The 20951-nt window shown below is 39.7% G+C and overlaps 1 protein-coding gene across 1 annotated transcript in view; it reads left to right on the forward strand.

Moving 5' to 3' along the window:
• Window positions 1–1028: 1028 nt before the first annotated feature.
• pde4d (phosphodiesterase 4D, cAMP-specific) overlaps window positions 1029–20951 on the forward strand; it is a gene marked incomplete at its 5' end in the record, with an annotated part of 150354 nt that continues 130431 nt past the window's right edge. The window contains one exon of the mRNA XM_083912283.1: window positions 1029–1219. Coding sequence (XP_083768409.1) covers window positions 1029–1219 — 191 coding nt within the window. The remainder of the gene's footprint in view (window positions 1220–20951) is intronic.

Here is a 20951-nt window from a genome sequence, read left to right on the forward strand (position 1 = left end):
AAACAATGTTGATCTTAGTGAACCAAACCAGTTAAGTTGTGGGACGTAATACCTAAACAATGATGCCAAAAGACTTGGTACTTGTGGAGGAACTGCAGTGTCGGTGATAATTGTCTGCTGGTTCACTAATATTAGCAAGCCCTTTCACATACGACCCTTTGTTCAAATGAAAATACAATTTACACTGCATTAAACACTGATGTTTCAATAAGAAAGTGTTGTGTTGCCCATCTGGAAAATCAACAACATCCCTCAAGGAAACCAAAGATAAATATGCCCGGTTAAGCATCTGCACTTTGGCTTTTTCCTTTCTAGAAGATAAACTCTCAGATGACAGTTTATTAAGCTAAGTGTATCAAATAAACTGGCAAGAGTGTTTTCTACACAAAAATCATGCACTGTAAATCACAAGAAAAGGAATGGAGTTGTTGTTTAATAAACCTATTTCCTAAAACACAAATTCAATAATGCTATCCTCAAAAACTTTCTTGATTAACAAATCGTCAAGTGAGAACTTTTAACTGATTTTGGCACTAAAATAAAGGTCTTATGTTACTAAAATCGTTAGGAAACTTGTGCTGTTCAACATAATGTAGACGTACATAGACTGAGACAGCTGAGTGTCCTTATAATTTCTAATGTACTTTTTGTAACAGGAATATTTTACTTTGAGCAGATACGGCAAAATTGTGCTAAAACAGAAAGCTGGAACCTACGACATACTCTATGTTGATGGTTATGACCTTTCATGGCCACAACAGACACAGTTGAATTACACACGTCTTATTGTTTTCTTAGTACTAATAGGCTTGAAGTCCTTTTCTCACCATTTGTTGTTTTTTTCCTTTCCTTTTTACATCTTCTGTTTAATCCCTGTTAGAGAATTTCTCTCTTCTATGAAGAATCTCTAAATGCTTTCGACATATTCTGATCTTTTCTCTTTCCTTGAATTCAACTACACTTCTTTTCTCCTTATCTAGGTGTCCGATGATTCATCTGACTCTCCAGAGCCAGGGCCAGTCACCTGCATGGAGCCCTTCCTGGTGCGGAGACTGTCTTGCCGGATGGTCCAGTTGCCCCCTTTGGCCTTTAGACTGGCAGAGCAATACTACTGTGATCGCAAGCCAGAGCCAGACACAGTCACAGTTCCACCACGGCCCACAACACTGCCACTACGCACCCCGCCACTGATTGCCATCACTTCCGCTGACACCAGCAGGTAGGATGATGTGGACTTGTGTGTGTCCCTTCACTACAAAATGTTTTCAATGGAACGGGTAATTAGAGAAAGGGGGTGAGAAGAGTGGTTCAGTCAATACAGCAGCTGTCTGAAGTGCTTGCTTAGTACCTGAAACTGTGTTTACAAATTCAAATGCTGCAATGTTCTTTTAATTTCAATGTTTTCTCATCAGCTACAAATTGTATTTCACATACTTGCAATACAAAGCATCCCATACATTTTGAGATTATGTGGTTTGTAAGTCTCCATTAGTGCTAGTACTGTATACAAATCTACTTGAAACTTGCTTGCGATATGAAATCCATCATATAAAACATTTCATTACCTTTATTTTTGGTCAAAGTTATGTTATCATTGCATAGTTATGGGCTGTAGGAAAACTCTTCTTTGAGGTGTGTTCAAAACTGCTCTGATATCCAAGATGTTATGGTCAGTGGCTTAAAGGCATTGTGAAACCATGGGTTTCAAAAACGATGAAATTTTCTTTTCTTTTCCTTATGTACGATTAAGGGTTCATCGTGGCTCTTTCCTGATACTCTTCCATAGCTCTCTATTCAATTCTTGCTAAGTTAAACCTTATACATGTCAATTTACAATGATATGATGAGATAAATTTGGATGATGGGGGTGGGTGCAGTGGGTGTGGCCTTTATTTGTGTACCTGACCAACACAGTCTGACAGTGCTCAATTCAGAACTGAAGTAACTGTTGTTGCCAGGAGGCGGAGTTTCATCCACCAGGGTCCACGCAGGTATATTGCATACTGCTAATGATTGGAGTGAGATCGGCTTTTACTTGTGTGCCATGTATACTGTGATGAAGGTCTGATTTAGACCGAAAGCTCACAAAGAAATTTAAGCTTTGCTCAGATCATGAACATCAGTATAAAGGTGAAAACATGCTGGCAATAGCAATAATGCTAATTTATATCCATAGTCCCTAGGCATTAGAGAACACAATAAGCTGCTAGAAATATACAGTAGTGACACGGATTATTAATCGTTTTTGTTTGCCCAAGGAAACTATCCTGAGCTTGACTGACGAGTTAGCAGAAGCACTGAGCCCTTCTAAATTAAGAAGCCACAGCAGCTCAGCTCTGCTACAGGTCTGCACTGCATTAAGATATTATGCTACTTGATGATTTTTGTATTGTAACACTCATTGCAATTTCTCACATTTGTTTAGCGTGAAATAAATCTTAATTTACCCAGAGTTTGTGGCAAATTAGTCCCACGTAAGATAGTTAAGAACTAGAGAACTATGTGCAAAGGATGAATTTAAATGTCTACATGAAGTCTGATTATGAATAAGAACTAGGCCTAGTTGAAGTCTATCTTTGTAGCTGGAGACCAGGTGGTAGAGAATATGGTACATGAATCATTATATTGGTAGTTGAATATGTTTGTATGGGGGTAAAAATGTAAATTGGCAAATTAATATGATGTTAAAAACTGTTGTTAGCAGTGAACTCTCATTTTGCAGATTTTCAAGTGTACTTTCAGTGCAATTTATAGTGCTTTATTTTACATTATGTTGTATTCCTTATTTTAACTTTGACTACTCTGTGTTAAGATTCTTATACTTGTTTGATATTCACTACATATTTAATGAGAATTATTGAAGGGAGACGGAGACCAAATATTTTCATTGCCAACAACTGCTTCCCTGTAATTGTTGTGCATTAAATAAACCTTGGACGTTGAGTTAACATAACAAAAACAGCTTTGAAACCAGTTTTTCATTGGCCACATGGTCATAACTTCATTTAAAAACTAAAATGAAAACTAGAAATGCCTAAAAAGGTGCCAGAATCTTTATGGTGACTTTTGCAAATTGAGTAACATACCATAATGAATTTAACCAAAACAAATGGCTGCCTAAAAGACAAGAAATCAATTAGAGTATGATTTGCACAATTGTTGGTAGTAATACAAAGTATTCTTTCTGTGGAGTGGACTATTAACATGCAAACCACTGGTATTAAAATGATCCCAGAAGTGCTCTTAAGTGTGACTCATCAAACAACTACGCCCACTAGATTTATGTTTGTCCCCACTGTCACTTACTTATCTTTAAATAGGATATGCAATTCATCATTTGAGAAATATTAAACAAGATGAAAGCAGTCTCTTAGAAGACTGCAGTAAAGATACTGTATGTCACTTTTGCTTTTGATAAACATTTGCTACAACATATTTGGCAATGTGGTTTTGAATAATCTACAGTGTTATACCACAAAGTTGTCTTATACATGTTAATTATTTATATTTTTCGAAGTGTAAGTATCCAAACACATCCACTTTGGTTTTGCAGCATATTGAACAGGCTGTAAACATTAAAGCCTCAGTTTTATGGGTTATGGCAACTACTTGGTTTTACGACACAGATTACAAAGAAATGTACAGTATGAGAAATGCTCAGCATTGCTTTTGGTAAGCACTCTAAGTCTCTCACGCTTAGAAAACATTATTACATGACAAATGAGAAAACAATCACACACTACCTGCAGAATGCTAGAGAATCTATCAGAGCGCTTTTCTGATGAAATTAGGTTTGGCAGAAACAGACACCACGTCTCCACCAGCTTAATTCTCTGAGGGGAAACAGAAACAAACATAGCAAACAGCATTCTTTATCAAAGACAGTGGTCCAATGGGGAAGTCATAATTTGAGTTAGCGGATAGTCGAGAAACATACCCAGACAGGTGGAAATAGAATATGAATTCAGTGGTCAAACCTACATCGCAAAACCCCCATTGTTCTGGCTTAATATTGTTCATGGAAACAGAGGGCAGTTTAGTCTATAATCAAACAGAAAGTAGTGCACCTCTGACTTGTCTTTGATCGTGATGGCATACTTCAGAAGGCTCTGCATCTCCCTAATCATGCTATCTTCAAGTGTCTCCAAATGAATAAACAAAAGAGAAGTGAGCAGTGAGGTACAGCAAATTAATATTGCCCAAGCTTGTTAAAAAGGCTTTAATTAGAGGATATGTTACAAGGCATCATAAAGAGGCTTTAAACAAGAAGACAGTATTATTGACTTTTAGCCTTCTACAGAGGGAAACAAGGAAGCTGGTGTTACTTGGCTCTAAATCACATTTTCGGGCAGGCAAAGCAATTTTCATAGTGACTCTGATGCACAAGCGCCCAAATACTTCCCTCTACTTCAAATGTAGTGCTTTATATCAAGAACATCCGATTCCAAGAAATTCAGTATACTTTTGTCTTAAATTTCTAACATTTTTGTCTTTAGCAAGGTGCTTCACACATAACCATTGCTCAAAACATTGACTATGTTTATACATATGTAAATACATAAATACTCATTCGGAATATGCGTCTCAATTGGGTTTTTACAACAGTTTGCAAGTTTATAGCCTCTTGCCTGTTTACGGTAAACTCTGTGTGTTTCTATGGTTGTTGTACAAAAACTAACTAGCCAACAGTTTGCAAGTCCACATTTCTGTTCAGAATGAGAAACGTGCTTTCCTTTTAAACATTATGATAGACTTGAATATCAACAGGTTTTTTGATATGTGCAACATCGCAACACGATCTTTCAAGAAGGTGGTTGCAGGAGTGAAAGAGGGACGGCACGGTCGAACAATAATTCACATTTTTACTAACCGCATAAAAAGTTTGGTATGAGTATTGTCTTTTTTGGAATAAGGACAAAATCCGGAATATTTTTTGCCTGTAAATGTGCTCACTGTCTGCTGTATCATTGACAGAAACTGCTACCCATAATGAAGAAACAGTCAATACTGAATAATGTCCTCGCAGTCATTGTGATAATGCCAAAAAGTTACAGACACTGGATGTAGAGGCAGCCCATTCTCTTTGAATAATTGTCAGCAAACCTTTATGTCAAAGACAGAAAAGGACACACTATTCCCAAGTGTGTCCAACTGAGCACTTTGTAAAAATCACGTTACATTGGCTGGATAAGGATTAGGTGAATTGAAAGAGGCTTGTGTGAAGGAAGACAAAGGCAGGACAAGCTTGTCACTACTTCAGATGGTTGTAGCGATAATTGTCAATTATGTCATTGACTTTTTCTTGGGGAACTTTTAAAGCTTAAGTTTCTTATGTCATCTTACTTTGCAAAACTATTGCCTGCAGCACCAAAACACACAATCTGATGCTCCACACTCCATGCTTTTGCATTTGATTGATGTAACTATTCGGATGTATTGGAATTCAGCCCTTTGACTGCAAAAACCCTACCTATGAAACCATCAGTCCCATGGTGTTAACACCACATCAAGACAGCTTTCATACTAGAACATGCTAAGTATGAGCAGTTCAAGAAATAAATTGACTTTTGGAAGAAAATATGGCAATGGGGAGAATTTTAACAAAGGTCTTACATCTTAACTTTGCTTCAAGCTTGATTCATCTATAATTCAGGGCAGTGGTGAGGAAGAAGTGCTTCACTTTATGCTCCAACTGCAACTTTTGAGTGAATTTAGTGACATTAACTTTGTATGTGCCTTAATGAGACTGTCTGCAGTATTAATGCATGAGCCAAGAAGAAGCACAAAGTAGAGCACTATGTTACCATTAGAGGCTTTCATAATGTGACTACAAAACAATGATTCTGTCAGTTGAACAGTTCCAGTGCTTTTGTCTTTGCCTCTCCTTGGTGACTAGCAAACACTTTGTATGACATACTTTGTTTATTTTGTAGAAAGAATAGAGAATTTGCAGTAATTTATAGTCCTTAGTGCTTCAAAATATTTAAACATACATTGATTGTGCTGGTAGATGCATGTCCCAAGAGACCCTGATTTGCTGATACCACAAATAAGATTTAACATTAAACTGTAGGTTTTATTCTATTAACATGCACATGTTTTCTCAAGTACAATCAAAGAGTGTAACTTTACAATTTCAGACAAGGCTCAAAGATGAGCACAACTCATTACCAACACATAACTCAAACGCTAACAAATGTTGATCATGTTATTAATATGTGAAAAAGTGTTTAGATATACATTTGCACTGATAAAGGTTCTACCAGTATCAATTAAAGTATTGGGTTTTGGCTTAATACTGAATAAAAACAAGCGTTCAGTACATTACTCAGTACATAACACTAAAATGTCATAGAAAAAGTGATGTATAATGTCAGATTTAAATTGGAAATCAACTGTTTTCCTCTCTTTTTAGTTTTTACAAACACATATGCACAGATAATAGATAAAGATGCATACATTAGACTTTCTCTCTCATGATACCAATCCAGACAGCTGTATACTGTATATAGATACTCATACTGATCTGATACCAGTGCTTAAAAATCTCTACAGTTCACTGTGTGGAAATGATCGGAATAATTATTTAATGTGTAAGGGGACATGAGGCTGCAACTAGACATTACATCGTAACAATAATAGAGACGTTTACACACTAATGTCTTTTAGGTTTGTGTGAGTTTTAACTATATTCTTATATAATTATGTTGTGACTGAGAAAGTACTTACTATTTGGTGAATTGATGAGGTTTGGCTGATAACCTGTTGCAAGTATTGGCACAGATACCAATTAGGTGGAATCACTCATTCTAAACCACGGTAATAGTCATCTCAGTCATTATCCTATTATCCTGAAATAATAGCCTAATTCAACATATACATAGAAAATAAATCAAACATTAGAATCAGAAAAAAAAAAATAGCACATTGCCGTGCATGGGCTTCTAAAGTGAGCTAGGCTACCTTATCTGTATGTGACAAGTTAATCTTCTATTTTAGAAGTACAGCGGGTGAGTTCAGAACATACATCCATTTACATCGATCATGATGATAAATTATTAAACGCAATGTTCATATATTTTGCAAGGTGTGAAAACGTAAAAGGTTTCCCATCCGCGACATTGTTTGGTGAAGGTGACTCCCACTGCATTATGGGATACGATCTTCCCCATGACCTTGTTTAGGAACAGGTACTCAGTATGTGCAGTGTTCAGTTCTGCTGCTCTATCAGTTTGTCCCTGCAGAGAGTATGGTCACCTTTTAGTGGGTAAAGGTGGGCCAACACAAAGTCCACACATGAGCGGCTCATGTGTGGACTTTGTGTTGGCCCTGCTTTATGCATGGCATGTGCTCCTATTCTCTTTGCTCTGTGCGCTGCCCTGCCACCATTTCATTTACCTGCCTGTTGTGTTTTAAGTCACCATGTGTCTGACAGGATTTCATTTGAGCTATAAACGCAGGAGAGATTGCAATCCCCACACTGTTAGCTTCCAGAGTAATGGGCTTGAACTGCAAGGGAAGTGTAGGGAGAGCAAGGAAGGGAAGAAAAAAAAGCAGTCTTTCCTGAAAGTCCCCTTTCTCTGGAAATGATGACAAAGAGAACAGAGGAGAAGACTTTTAACAAGGTGAATGGATGTTTGCACTCATCTCTACCTCATAGACATCACAGGCATGGTGTAATGCCACTCTGTTTAATGAATTGCTTTCAAGGTGAGTTTATCTTACCTGCAGTATGTTTAATGCATGCTATTACCAATAAGCAAACACTGATATTTTTGTGATAAAACTAAATCTCATTTGGACTATTTGATAATAGAACTGGTTCAGTGTTATATTATTTGGCCACTTGCTCTCTGCCTGCTCCCATCTCCTGTTATCCTCACTCAGTCAGGATTTCAGGGGAGGTGCTATGGGTGGGTCCCTCATGTCTTATGTATCATCCTGCTCCCTATATCCTGTCGCCGCTCGTTCCTTGCAGTGGATTTGAGGGAGAGAAGAACAGTGTTGTCATTTCTGGACGGTTTTACGCACACCGTTGGGAAGTTTACTACAGCCGCGGGGGTTTACAGAAGTTTGCATGGTATAGTGGAAAAGCTCATCCGCCCGTGTGGACTGTCTTGAACAGATCGTACCGCCGCAGCAACACAAGTACCTTTCTGAAATGGGCGTGTACAGAGTAAGCGGGGTGCACTTGGAAACCAGACTCAATTGAGTCGAGTTCCGTCTTGTATCCTGGGACACTTAGGCTACTGCTTCCAAACCGCAGTACTAGAGGTCTACCTCGTGATGCGTAAATGGATTCATTTTTGGCTCTGTCCAGTGTGTTTCTGCAGGGTAGTGAGGATAAAGTTAATGGAGTTAAACTCATTACGTGAGCTCCTAAAAACACACTGGACGCGAAGCACCCAGAGTAACTAAAAAGTTATCTTGAATAAATCTAGGGTTATAATTTTGCCTTCGGAATTATTTTCTTTATTGTTAACACTCCGAGTTAAGGTGTTTTTTTTATCAACAACCTTTCCATTTTTCACCTGGGCATTCCATTTGAATGCTCCTAAAGTGTTAACTATTTCTTCTACATAATATTTAAAAATCAACCTGGCGAAGAGGATGGACCCTGCCTGCGGGACGGCGTCCGCCGGCGGCGGAACCGGCGTGAGTGCGAAGGCACCCAAACATCTGTGGAGGCAGCAGAACCAGCCAGCGCTCTCTCCGCTCCACCACCACGCGTTGGTAGTGCGCAAGAACGACCGCGTGAGACAAAGAGGCTTTTCGGACACCGAGAGATACCTCAACCCGAGGAACATGGACCGGACTTACGCCGTGGACACGGGGCACCGACCCGGGCTGAAGAAATCCAGGATGTCGTGGCCGTCGTCGTTTCAAGGTCTTCGACGGTAAGTGCAAAAAGGAAACTGCTTCTCTTCATCTTTAGTCTCTTTCTCATTCCCCTCGATGAAGATGGGCGTCGTGTGCATGACTGACGCGCCAGGTCGTTGAAGTCTTTTGGCTCGATCGTATTTAGCCCTAACTTTGAGGAGGTTATAGTAAATTTTTGGCTTACCCTATGCTCGACCTCTGTTTTACATCACTTTTTGTATGACCCTGTCAGGAGCATTTACTATGTTCACTTCTGTAATTGTAAATACAGGATGGATAAAGTACATGCTTGGTTAGTCGATAGCGAAAATGTAAAAATAAATAAATAGTCGCAAAATAATCGTCCTAAGACGATAACGGTGTGAGGCGTTTTTCACACTTAAACACGTGCTATTCTATAACTTATATCTGTTTAATATATATAAAGACAAAGGAGCTATGCTATTACAGCTGGATGTTAGATTTAGGTCAGAGAGAACAGGATAGGTTCATTTCTAGAAAAAAAAAAATAGGAAACGTCACAAGGAATAAGTGAGTGTTACAGTTATAGGCTTTTGTGTTTATGCTCATATCAGTTAGTGAGAATATATCTGGCACACTAGGCAGGCAGAGATGCACTTAGTGTACGGACTGATGGAAATTAAAGGTAGGCGTTGACCAAAGGCAGATCCCAGTGAATTTGTGCGTTGCCCTGAACACAACACATGCTGACAGTCACAGAGAAGCCTATTGTTCATGTTTGTAAGTCAAACTCTCTGGGGTCTGAATGAGGGGAAGAGATACAGTAGGAGGGCTTTATATCATCACTAATGTACAGTGACCACATTCTCTGAAATGACACTCACAATAATATGACTCACTACACATGACAACATGGATAATCTTAGTGCATGTACGACAAGTGCTGGGTCTTCAGATATTGTTTGCACATAAGTATTTAACCGGAGCAGCTACTGTAACATGATGGCAATAATGTTTGAAATAACAGTTTTTGTGAAGCCTGCTGCATGCAGACAGACAAAAGCGGCTATGCACTCTGGCAGCCTGGGTGTGTGGGGAAATGTTTCTGCTCTAATTACTCACTTGTTCTGGAAAAGAGGGAGAAAAAAAAAACCCAACTGAAATGAAATCTGAGAAGGTCACCTCAGCTCCCTGGCTTAAGTGACTGTTGTGGATGTAAGGTTCTGTCAAGCATTTCACTGTTTCCTGTCTTCCTCTGATAAAAAGATTCATATAGATTTGAGTGATACTTGCCGGCAGGTCCAGTCAGCTATAGAAAGCACTGTGGCTTGCCTGGCTGACAGACAGAATGGTCCCCTTCACAGAGGCAGAACAGTCACATTGAGGAGAAGCCAGAGAGAGAGAGGGGGAGGGAGCGAGCAAGTAAGCCCTGAGCTCACAGATGGAAGTGACATTGCAAAGTGGTGTGCTGGGCTACAACACCCACGTGATGTTAACATGTTGCATTGAACTTTAATTTTATCCCAACAAAATTACATTTAACAGACGATGTTCACATTCACTTTTCATATCTGCTCCAGGAGGGTAATTACACGTAGAGTTACCCAAACAAATCCAATATTGCACAGGAGGCTAATTACGTAAGAGGCACATTGTGCTCCAGGACTTATTCAGGAACATTAACACCGGGCTTAATCAAATTTGACCCTTTGTACACCACATCCCAGCAGACCATTATTTGTAGTTGGTCAATCGGGTCATTTGATTGGTTGTTTTTTTATGCACATCCATGTGGTTGCATATTTCTGCAAACCTTATTTCAACATGTTCTGCCATCAGAACTAGCAAGGGCCTTCATCTGGTGTGGATTTAATTAAATGAACACACCTCAGGGGTAGGAATCATACGATACAATCTTTTCATGACATATTGTCCACTATAACAATGCAGGTGATTTTGTGATGCACAGCATATCACCAGACAGTCAGAGCAGCAGCAGTTGCGTGAAAACAAAACAGCTGCAGTTTAAGTGTATGTTGTAAAGGGATGCACCTCTTATTCAAATCGACTCAAATCTTTTCATTCATTGTAAATTAGATTTAACTTAACCCTAAAAATAGCACATTGGTAAAAAAATAAGTGAAAAATGTGTAAAATCAATAATTGTTTATTAAAACAACATTGTTTGGCCTATAAAAGCAATAATTGTTTCATTAAAACAACATTGTTTGGCCTATTACCTTATGTATCATGCAAGCACCTCTCTTTGCATTGTTTACATTGATTTAAAAGCCTTTTGACAGCCTTTGTGAACATACAGCCAAGACAACTTTTTCTCTATACTGGAAATCTTTCCAGATACTCTTTAGCCTACGCAATAGTGGTGTGATGAATGTGTCGTTTACATTTAAGCCATGCTTTTAAATGACATTCCAATTAACAAGGCAGCAGCAGGTCACAAATTGTCACATGAAAAAGTCAGCAGTCAAGTTGTTGCTGCAAGTTAGATAAACAAGACATATTCCCTGATTATTATAGGCAGATTGAACATCTTCTGAGGCAGTGCCCCTGTAAATTAATAATAAAGAGCCAGCTACTTGCTCAATACAGTTGATATCAATCTGACGTATACAGAGAGAACAAATCTTTCCCTCAGAGGACTGTGGCTATAGCTGTGTGTGCCCGAGCAGCTGCTTTGCGCGAGGTCCGACAGCCCCAAGGTAAAACACATCACCCAAATGTGTCACAATGTAGGCTGGGCCTGGACGCTGCTCAAGGCTGCTGTGAGACTTCAGCAAGAATCTAGAGCATCCGTTGAAGAGGAGATGGCATTTCTCCCATATCTCTTCTGGGTTAGGGTTAAGGTTGCCCGTTCCTGCCATGGGGACGCTGCAGGGGGAGTTTCTTTATTTTTGGAGATGTCACTGAAGAGGAAGATCATGATTTCTCTTCTCTCTATCAAATCACAATGGGTGGAAAAAGAAATGTCAAAACAAAAAAGGATGAAACATCTAAGGACAGAAGGGATGGAAGGTGCTCCTCCTGGACATTTTTTCCCATCAGAAACATTAGATTGGAGAATGTTCCCCTGCTTTCTCACTCTATGCTGTATTTAATGGTTGTTGATTTTTATTCAGCCAGTCCTCCTCCTCCTACAGTGACTGACTACTGTGACTTGCCAGAATGAGGTTTTTAGCCGGTATGAAGCATAACCCCCTGGCTATGTCATTAGATCCCAAGGGTGTTAGTGAGCGAGTCAGGAACTTCTATTTGGTACGTTGCTATATATAACCCTCTACTCCCGGTCATACTGCATAGGCTGCTACAGCACTGGCAAAACATACATATACTGTATGGCTAGACTTCCAGGCATGTGAAACATTTCCACAACATAGAAATGGGTCATGATTAATAATTTCTGACTGTGTGTCGTCTTGTCACAGTATGAAAGGCAGGCAGAGTGGATAATTATGTGAAAGCCAGCCCCTTGTCTGGGTCTTATTGACCCGTTCATTCGGGCAGAAATGGAAGATATACTCTGTGTGTGTTCTTCAGACGAGTTCTGTGACTTACCCAGGCTTTGAAAGATGAGCATGTGCATTAGGAAGTCAGTGATGCAGACATATTAAGGTGGGAAGTCAATTTTAGTCAAACGTGGAGTAAAGCCACAGCTACTTAAGAGAAAGCCAAAAGGTCAATCATCATATAGGATGTGTTAGATTTACAGGCGATAGTGCTACAAGCTTCTACAAGATTCTTGCCAGAAGCTTCCTGACATGTTGTAAAATAATTATGGTAATAGATGTACAATAAATACAAGCAATACTGAGGGGATAAATACTCCCCTTCCCTTTAATCCAACTGTATTTTCTTATAGTATATCTATAGATCCTGTGCTTTTTCAGTTAAGAAGGAATCAGATTTCTTTGTAACTCAGCTATACAGGTGGAAAACAATCTGTGAAAAAGCACATTATGCATATATAATACATTTACCAACATCCATACAGTGTGACACTGGCAATACAACATTATGTACATGATTGACATTCATTTTAGTGGTACATCAAAGAAAGTGGTAGCAGGAAAGGCATTCTGTGTTCTATGTAAAGACAATTCGCTGTAATCATTATGTAATCTAACTACTTTCAATCAAAACTGCATGACAAGGACAAAAGGAAAAATCCAATCTTGTAGGAGTAAATAATATCCTATGCTATCCAAAGCAAACAGATCGAAATTAAAGTTTACAATTGTGAAAAACAATCTTGAATGAACAGATCTGTTGTTGTACAGCTACACTGCTGTTAGAGAGGCAAAGGGGGATCCTGCTTAGGGGACACATTTATCCAAAGTGAAAATAGGTCAATGTCCAGTAGGAAACACAGGCCAGTGAGTGACTGGCTATAGAAATACATTCTCCTTTCGTAAACAAGAGAAGCTGTGCTGAAATGGCGATACCTCAAATAGAAACAGAGCTCCAACAGAGTATGTGAAGCTAGCATCTAATTTTTACCAGCAGGAACAGGCATTTGTTTTTCATTGCTCTCCCCAAGCTTCCCTTTCCTCACTGGTCATCTCCTCGGCTAATAAAATGTATGAAAACCATTTTTGAACCATTTTTTGGCTGTGCTGTACTGATCACATTACACCATTACACTTACACAACAGGGTGATAAAGACTCTAGCTGGGCTATCGACTGGTCTGGTCTGGGGACTGCTGATAGCTTTGAGAGAGACCATATAGACGTTTCTGTTTGGATATCATAGCTGTTGAGAGAACTATGAGAACAGGAATTACTTGTCAGCATTTATTACACGTTAAAAGTGACATGGTCTTGATATGGCAGAACTAACTACTAGTATCAGTTTTTTCATGTTTCATGGCTATCAAATTTGCATCGCTGTGATGCCATACTTGGTTCCAAAGAAGTTATTAAATATTTGTGCCAATTGAAAGCTGACTGCAAAGTAAAAAACACTGTCTATGCCATAAATTAGTAGGTCTGTACAGTAGTTAATTTAGGTTTTGTGTTATTGCTTGTTGGGTCTTTGTACATGGGTTTGAATTGAAACACTTGAATTTATACCCACAGCACCATCTGAGAAAGCCTCATCGTTAACTGATTGGGAAAGGGCAGGTGTTTTCAAAACTTACCTGGCAAGTGATTGGATGAACAAATATATGTAAACAAACCCTTGTCAACGTCTATCAGGAGAAGAGAGAAAACATCTTTTCCATTGAGAAAAGTCTTCAGGAGGGGCGTGGCTATGGCGCGGAGCTGAGCAGTCGCAGCTGCAGCACTCTCCGTCAATATCGGCTAAATCAAAATTATCCTGTGTTTAAAAAGGAACACATACTTTTTCTAAAATAAAGTTAAGGATATCCGTGACCAAGATATATCATCCAGACCATCCAAAACAGCCTTGGGCAACCAGAAAAAGGCTCAGAACAAGATGGACCGACTGGAAGAAACAGTCACGAAGTCTGGGGCAAGCAGAGGACTGGATCGGTGACATGGAAGATGCTCTTGTCATTGAGGAAACCAAAGTCGCGGCACTGGAGAAACACGTGTGTAAAATAAATAATCTTGAAAAAAGGAACCGCGTTTCCAATCTTGGACTGGTGAGTCTTCCGGATAAGGTTAAAAAAGGCCATGCAACTGCTTTTCTGGAAAAGTTGTTGCCCGACATCCTTGGGCCAGAGACCTTCCATACACCACTGATTATCGAAAGAGCCCACAGGCTGCCAGGGGTGCCACAATCCACGACACCTCGAGTCATGATTTTGAAGTTCTTAAACTTTCAAGACAAGATACAACTCATGCAGGCAGCCAGAAAGAAAGGCAAGACCTTGTTTAAGGCCACAATGTCATTTTTTAACACATCACCTCAGAACCTGAAAATTGACTTCATGTACCCTGCTAAACTCAGGCTGCTCCACGAAGGGAAACCTCACGTGTTTGCCGACCCTGTGGGTGTGGAAGCATTCATTAACGAACTGAAAACCTAGCCGATTGGCCCCGATGTGAGATATTACACCAGGATGACCACTGTCAGTGACTGAACTTTTTAGCGACAGCAGACAATGTGACCACTCAAATTGAACTTTGCTTTGCACCTATTGAGGATAGGTAATGTATGTTTCTTACAAGTTGGAATGGTGCCTTTTCACAGCTGCCGTTGTTAAGTGTTTATTTTGTAACAATGGGTTTTGCCCCGACTCTCTTTTTGATTAGGTCGTACTTTACAGTACTGCTTACAGACGTGGTTTTGTGTGGCAGTAGCTCAGTCCATAGGTGACTTGGCTGGGAACCGGGGGGTCGCCGGTCAAGTCCCCCTATGGACAATGAATTGAGCGGTGGACTGGTGGCTGGAGAGGTGCCAGTTCATCTCCTGGGCACTGCAGAGGTACTGTTGAGCAAGGCACTGAACCCCCAACTGCTCGGGGCGCTGAGCCATTGGCAGCCCCCTCGCTCTGACATCCCTCCATTAATTGCATGTATATAGGTCCTGTTTGTACATGTGTGTATTTCGGGCCTGTGTGTGTAACCTGTATAATAATAATAACAGAGTGAAAAAATTGAAAAAGTGAATTTCCCTTTGGGGATAAATAAAAGGAATTCTTCTTCTTTAAAATCACATACCAAACAGACACACACATGTAATGTTATGTCTAATTTGTTTGCTTATGGCATTAAGCCAATTGTAGATGGAGGTTTTGCATGTTCACTTTGTGTCTCTTAAGCTCTTATCTGCTCTCTGTTAAAAGTGTAACAGTAGAGCCTCTAGTTCGCTCTTAATGTTACCAAGGAATGTACGCTGTTTGGTTTGGGGAGATAGTGAAGGGATTACTTTAGATCCTAAATTGGACCATTCATCTGGGATGGACTCTTCTCATGTGCAGTGTAGGATGAAATTGTTACAGTATGTAAATGATCTGAACTTATGTGACCCCTGGAGGAGGTCCTGATCCTGTTACTCTCCCCGTTTTAAATCATACGCACACATAGATTATTTCCTTTTTCCATGTTCCTCTCTGTGATTGATTGTAACTACAACATCATATTGCTATCAGACCACTTTCCTACCTCACTTTTATATAACGCTAGAGGACTGTTCAAAGCCAGCTTTAGATGGAGATTCAATCCCAGCTGGCTTTCCGAATTAAATTTCCTGCTTTTCTTAACAGCACAAATGGAGACATTTTTCAACATAAATACAGATGAGACCTCTGTTATTACCAGGTGGGAGACCTTTTAAGGCATTCATCCGGGGCATGATAATACCTGATACCAGTTCAAAAACAGACAAACTTAAGTTGAAAATGACTGAGCTTGACCACAAAGTTAGACAACTGGAGAGAGAAGCTTTTTTGGATGACTCCACAAAAATAAAACAAGAATTAATGTCTCACAGAACCCAATATGAAGAACTGTCTACATCAAAAGCAGAAAATAGTCTGATCCGGCTCAAACAGAGTTAGTATGATCAAGTTGAAAAACCAGGGAGATTGTTGGCCTGGCGTCTTTTAAAATTGAATGCAGACAGGGCAATTAACGCTATTCAAACACAGGATGGGACCATATCGACGGACCCTCAGGAAATTAACAGCAGTTTTACCACATATTATAAAACATAATATACTTTGGAATCCCCAGCAAATTTGGAGAGACGGACTGAATTCCAGGATGGTCTCTGCATTCCTTCTATAACAGATGTTTAAAAACACAAATGGATGATAAGTTGAAGGCTTTGGAAATCTCTGATGCCATTACCAATATGAGGACAGGTAAAACCGCTGGTCCTGATGGTCTCCCAGTTGATATGTATAAGATATTTAAAGATTAACTTATAGGACCTCTCTAAGCAATGTATGAAGAGGCCTTTTAACAGGGTTTCCTCCCAAATTCCCTGAGGGGTGCACTGATAACACTCATCTTGAAGATGATAAGTCACCTACTATTTGCACATCATAGAGACCAATTTTGTTGCTTAACACTGATGCTAAGAATATTGCTAAGGTCATGGCTAGAAGATTGGAACCAGTGCTTCCAACTGTGGTCAATACAGACCAGAATGGGTTTGTGAAAAACCATAAGGCCTTCCACAACGTCAGAAGGGTTTTGAATGAATGGAATACATGCGAGGGAGGGGGCCCCTGACACTGCCATTCTGCCTTTTTAGATGCTGAAAAAGCATTAGACAGAGTGGAGTGGAGATATTTATTTGATGTACTATCTCGATTTGGATGTGGAAGCTATTTTCCGAAAATGAATAGAGGTACTTTATACTGACCCAACGGCAGAGGTCTCCACCAACCATTTAATATCATCCCCTTTCAATACCCGTCAAGGGTGCCCTCTCTCGCCAATGTTATTTGTTCTAGAGACAGAACTGTTTTCAGACATAAGGATATTGGACATAGAGCGTAGTATTGTAATGTATGCAGACGATACTCTTTTACTTCTAACATACCTAAGCAATTCAATTTCTATTCTAACCAACTTAATCGACATATTTGGAAAGTTTTCAGGCTTTAAAGTTAACAAAACTCATGTTTTTAGATAAGTAGGAGCGGTTAAATCCAGTGATAAGCCACCCCTTCAACAATGCTGTGAGCGGATTTAAATACCTTTTATTATTTTATTACCCCAGCTATAAAAGACTTTGTGCTTTGTAACAATGAACCTATGACTTCTACAGAAAACTGAATCTTTGAACAGGTGGTCATCTATCCCAGTCTCTCTTATAGGACGTATAAACAGAATCAAAATGAGTATACTGCCTAAGTTCCTATATTTATTCCAATCTATCCCTTTACCCAAAATGTTCACAACGTTTATTTTGAATACCAGAAGAGCAAGGTTGCGGCTATCAATTCTTTATTTGCCATATGAGAGAGGACGGTTACAATTACCCAACCTACAATGGTACTTCTGGGCTGCTCAACTTAGGGCTGAGGCCGAACCACTCTTACCATGGGTACAAATCGAAAGTACCTGTACCAAAGGCCTTTGATTTGACAGTTATTTATACTCTGCACCTGTGAAAAACTGACAACCCCTTTGTGAGAAACACAAATAGTATCTGGCACAATGTACAATCATTTTAGGGCGAACCAACTTCAATTTCATGCTTTTCACCAATGTGGGGGAATGATAGCTTCTCCCGTGGCAAAAAAGACCAATGCTTCAAAATGTGGGCAACAAAGGGCATCTGTAAAATTATGGATCCATACAAAGAGAACAAACTAGTGTCATTTGAAGAACTTGAATTGAATATGATATACTACGGACACACTTCTTCAAATATTTACAGCTAAGGAGTTTCATTTACTCGCAGATGCAACACCCAACCTCCTTTGTCCATACTAGAAAGTCTAGCAGTGAATAAATGTATTGTAAAGGGTCAAATATCCTTACTCTATAAAACATTGGTTAGAAATAACAAAGACTCTATTGAACATAAGAGAACTCAATGGATACAGGACTTGCAAAAAGGTATCTCTGAGAAAGACTGAATTGCTATATGCTTACAAGCTCATGTACTAACAATAAATACCCATCTCAAACTGATCCAGTACAACTGGATTATGAGGACATATGTTACCTCAGTTAGACTGAATAAGGTGAATCCCAATATTCCTCATATCTGTGTCAAATGCAATACAGAAGAAGGCACCTTACTTCACTGCTTGTGGAACTGCCCTGAGATACGAACGTTCTGGAATGAAGTTGTGAAATGTATTTCCCTTGTGACCTTGAACCCAGTCTTTGAATGCCCTGAACTTTGTATTCTTAATTTGTACACAGAAGACTGTACACTCAACAAGAAGGAGAAGAAACAAAATGACTTATGTCTAGAACAGGCAAGACGCTTGATATCTCTTTACACGTGAAATTAAGCATCTAGCGTGACGTGAATGAAGCATCTAGCGCCTGGATCGCCTGAAGCGACGCGAATAAAGTTGAAAATATCGAACTTTTCAGGCAGCATCGTGCCGCGACATCCAATCAGCGTTGAGATTGCTGTAAGCTTCGTCAAAGTTCTCTGTGAAACATCTAGGGGCTCACCAAAGCCGCTTGGGAGAAATCAGACTGTTCCTATGGAGATAGTATAATATAACTATGACCTGTGGATGGCAGCGACGTGCCTTTAGACATCTAGTCTGGAAGAAGAAGAAATCCGGCAGTGCAGCGTGAAACATATCCCGGTCTGATCTACTGGAGACCGGACAGCCCCCTGTACGGCTTCGAGGTTAAATCACTGACGGCCTGATCTCACTACAACACAGCGGCACTTTTAAGAGCCACACATTTCCTCTAAGAGCTCATTTCTGTTCTTTTAAAATCATTCAGATCCCTGGTTAGCACTAGCATAACTTTCCATTTAGCACACAACAGATTAGGCTGAGCTGGGGGTTAGCCTCATTTAGCTAGCTGCCTTGGCTGCTACCTGCGATTGAAGCAATCATCAAAAATGTGAGAAATGTGATCAAGTGGTGCGATACAAACGTTTCAAGCGATTATATTCACATCTATCACATTTGATATGAACGCAACTTAATGTATACTACTGTCTTTTAGTGACATGCTGCTCAGGTAGACAACATTGGGGGGCAATACACTCCCCTCACATCCAGTGTTATCACAATGAAAACACCACGGTCTGTAATATAGCAGTTAGGGTGCAACATATAGAAGAGCAGCAGCTATTAGGTACCACCTGCTGGAAGAAATGGACTAACAATAAACAGCCCCACAGCAAGTTCCAAGACTTACTGAATGTGATCAGGGTTTCATACAATGCGCTGTAGTAAAGGGAGCTGTTTTGAGAATTGTCAGCCATGCTAGACCTCAATACACATTTATTGTGCTTGATTTGCGAGATTAGCCCGTCAGCTTTTGATTATTCTCTTTTCTCTTTGCCAATGTTCTTTCTTTCTCTTTCAATCAGTGTGTTCTCTTGAGAAATACGTTTCTTCCATTTTCTGATTCACGGACGAAAAAACACAGGCACACAAATAGCAGCATTGGTTTGTGTTACCATTGGTTTGCATAGTGACATACAGTTACTCCCCTGCTTTCATCTTTTCCTTCCATCTTCCCTGTTGTCTTTTCCTCTTTCTCTCTTGTTCTCACACATGCTGTTTCTATCTATTGATCTCTTCCTCTTTCAGCACCTTGATCCTGAATGATTTGCCTCTTAGACTCATAAGTGTACTGCTGCATCTGTCATCTCTCATCTGAAGATTTGCCAAACACACACACACACACGCATGCACGCACGCACGCACGCACACACACACACACACACACACACACACACGCACACACACACACACACACACACACACACACACACACACACACACACACACAAACACACACACACACACTGCACGAAGTGCTCTGGTCAAGAAACATTAAAGTAACCCAGCAGGGGTCCTTATCTCTACCACTGGAACTATTGCCTTCCTCTAGCTCTACATCAGTGTTAGGTAGCTAAATAAGCGGAATAAATTAACCATATGTCGCTGAACAGCTTGAATAAAGAAAAAATATAGACAACCACTATCCAGTCAATAGAATATTTCCTTCATATGGTAGAGCAGAAATGATTGGAAGACAGTCAAACATTTGGCATAATAAACAGGCCCAGTATTTGTTTGCCTTTATTTAAGACTGTGACAGTAGAGTGATGGCATTGAGGGGAAAGAGATGGGGAATGACAACAAGGATCAGACTTAAACTGGAGATGTTCCAGTTAACAGTATGTGTTAACCCCTAAGCCCCAATGCCATGCCCTAACATGAGTATTTAATAGCAAGAAGACTCATATTCATATACATTCGCTTATATATTTGCTGACCCACTACTGCTGTTACAAAATAATTTCCCAATCTGGGATCATTAAAGTAATTCTATTCTATTCTATTCTATTCATATTGATGTGTTTCAGCTATATTTTTAAGATTGCTATTATTTGCTAACATGTTACCCATTAAGTCTTTGATGTAGTTTGAAACAAACGTAGGATTGAATAACTAACAGACCACGTGATAATACATTACAGTAGAATACAGCTTCAGCGTTAACGCAGCATTAA

The sequence above is a fragment of the Echiichthys vipera genome (assembly GCF_963691815.1).
Source record: "Echiichthys vipera genome assembly, chromosome: 4".
Lineage (NCBI taxonomy): Eukaryota > Metazoa > Chordata > Actinopteri > Perciformes > Trachinidae > Echiichthys > Echiichthys vipera.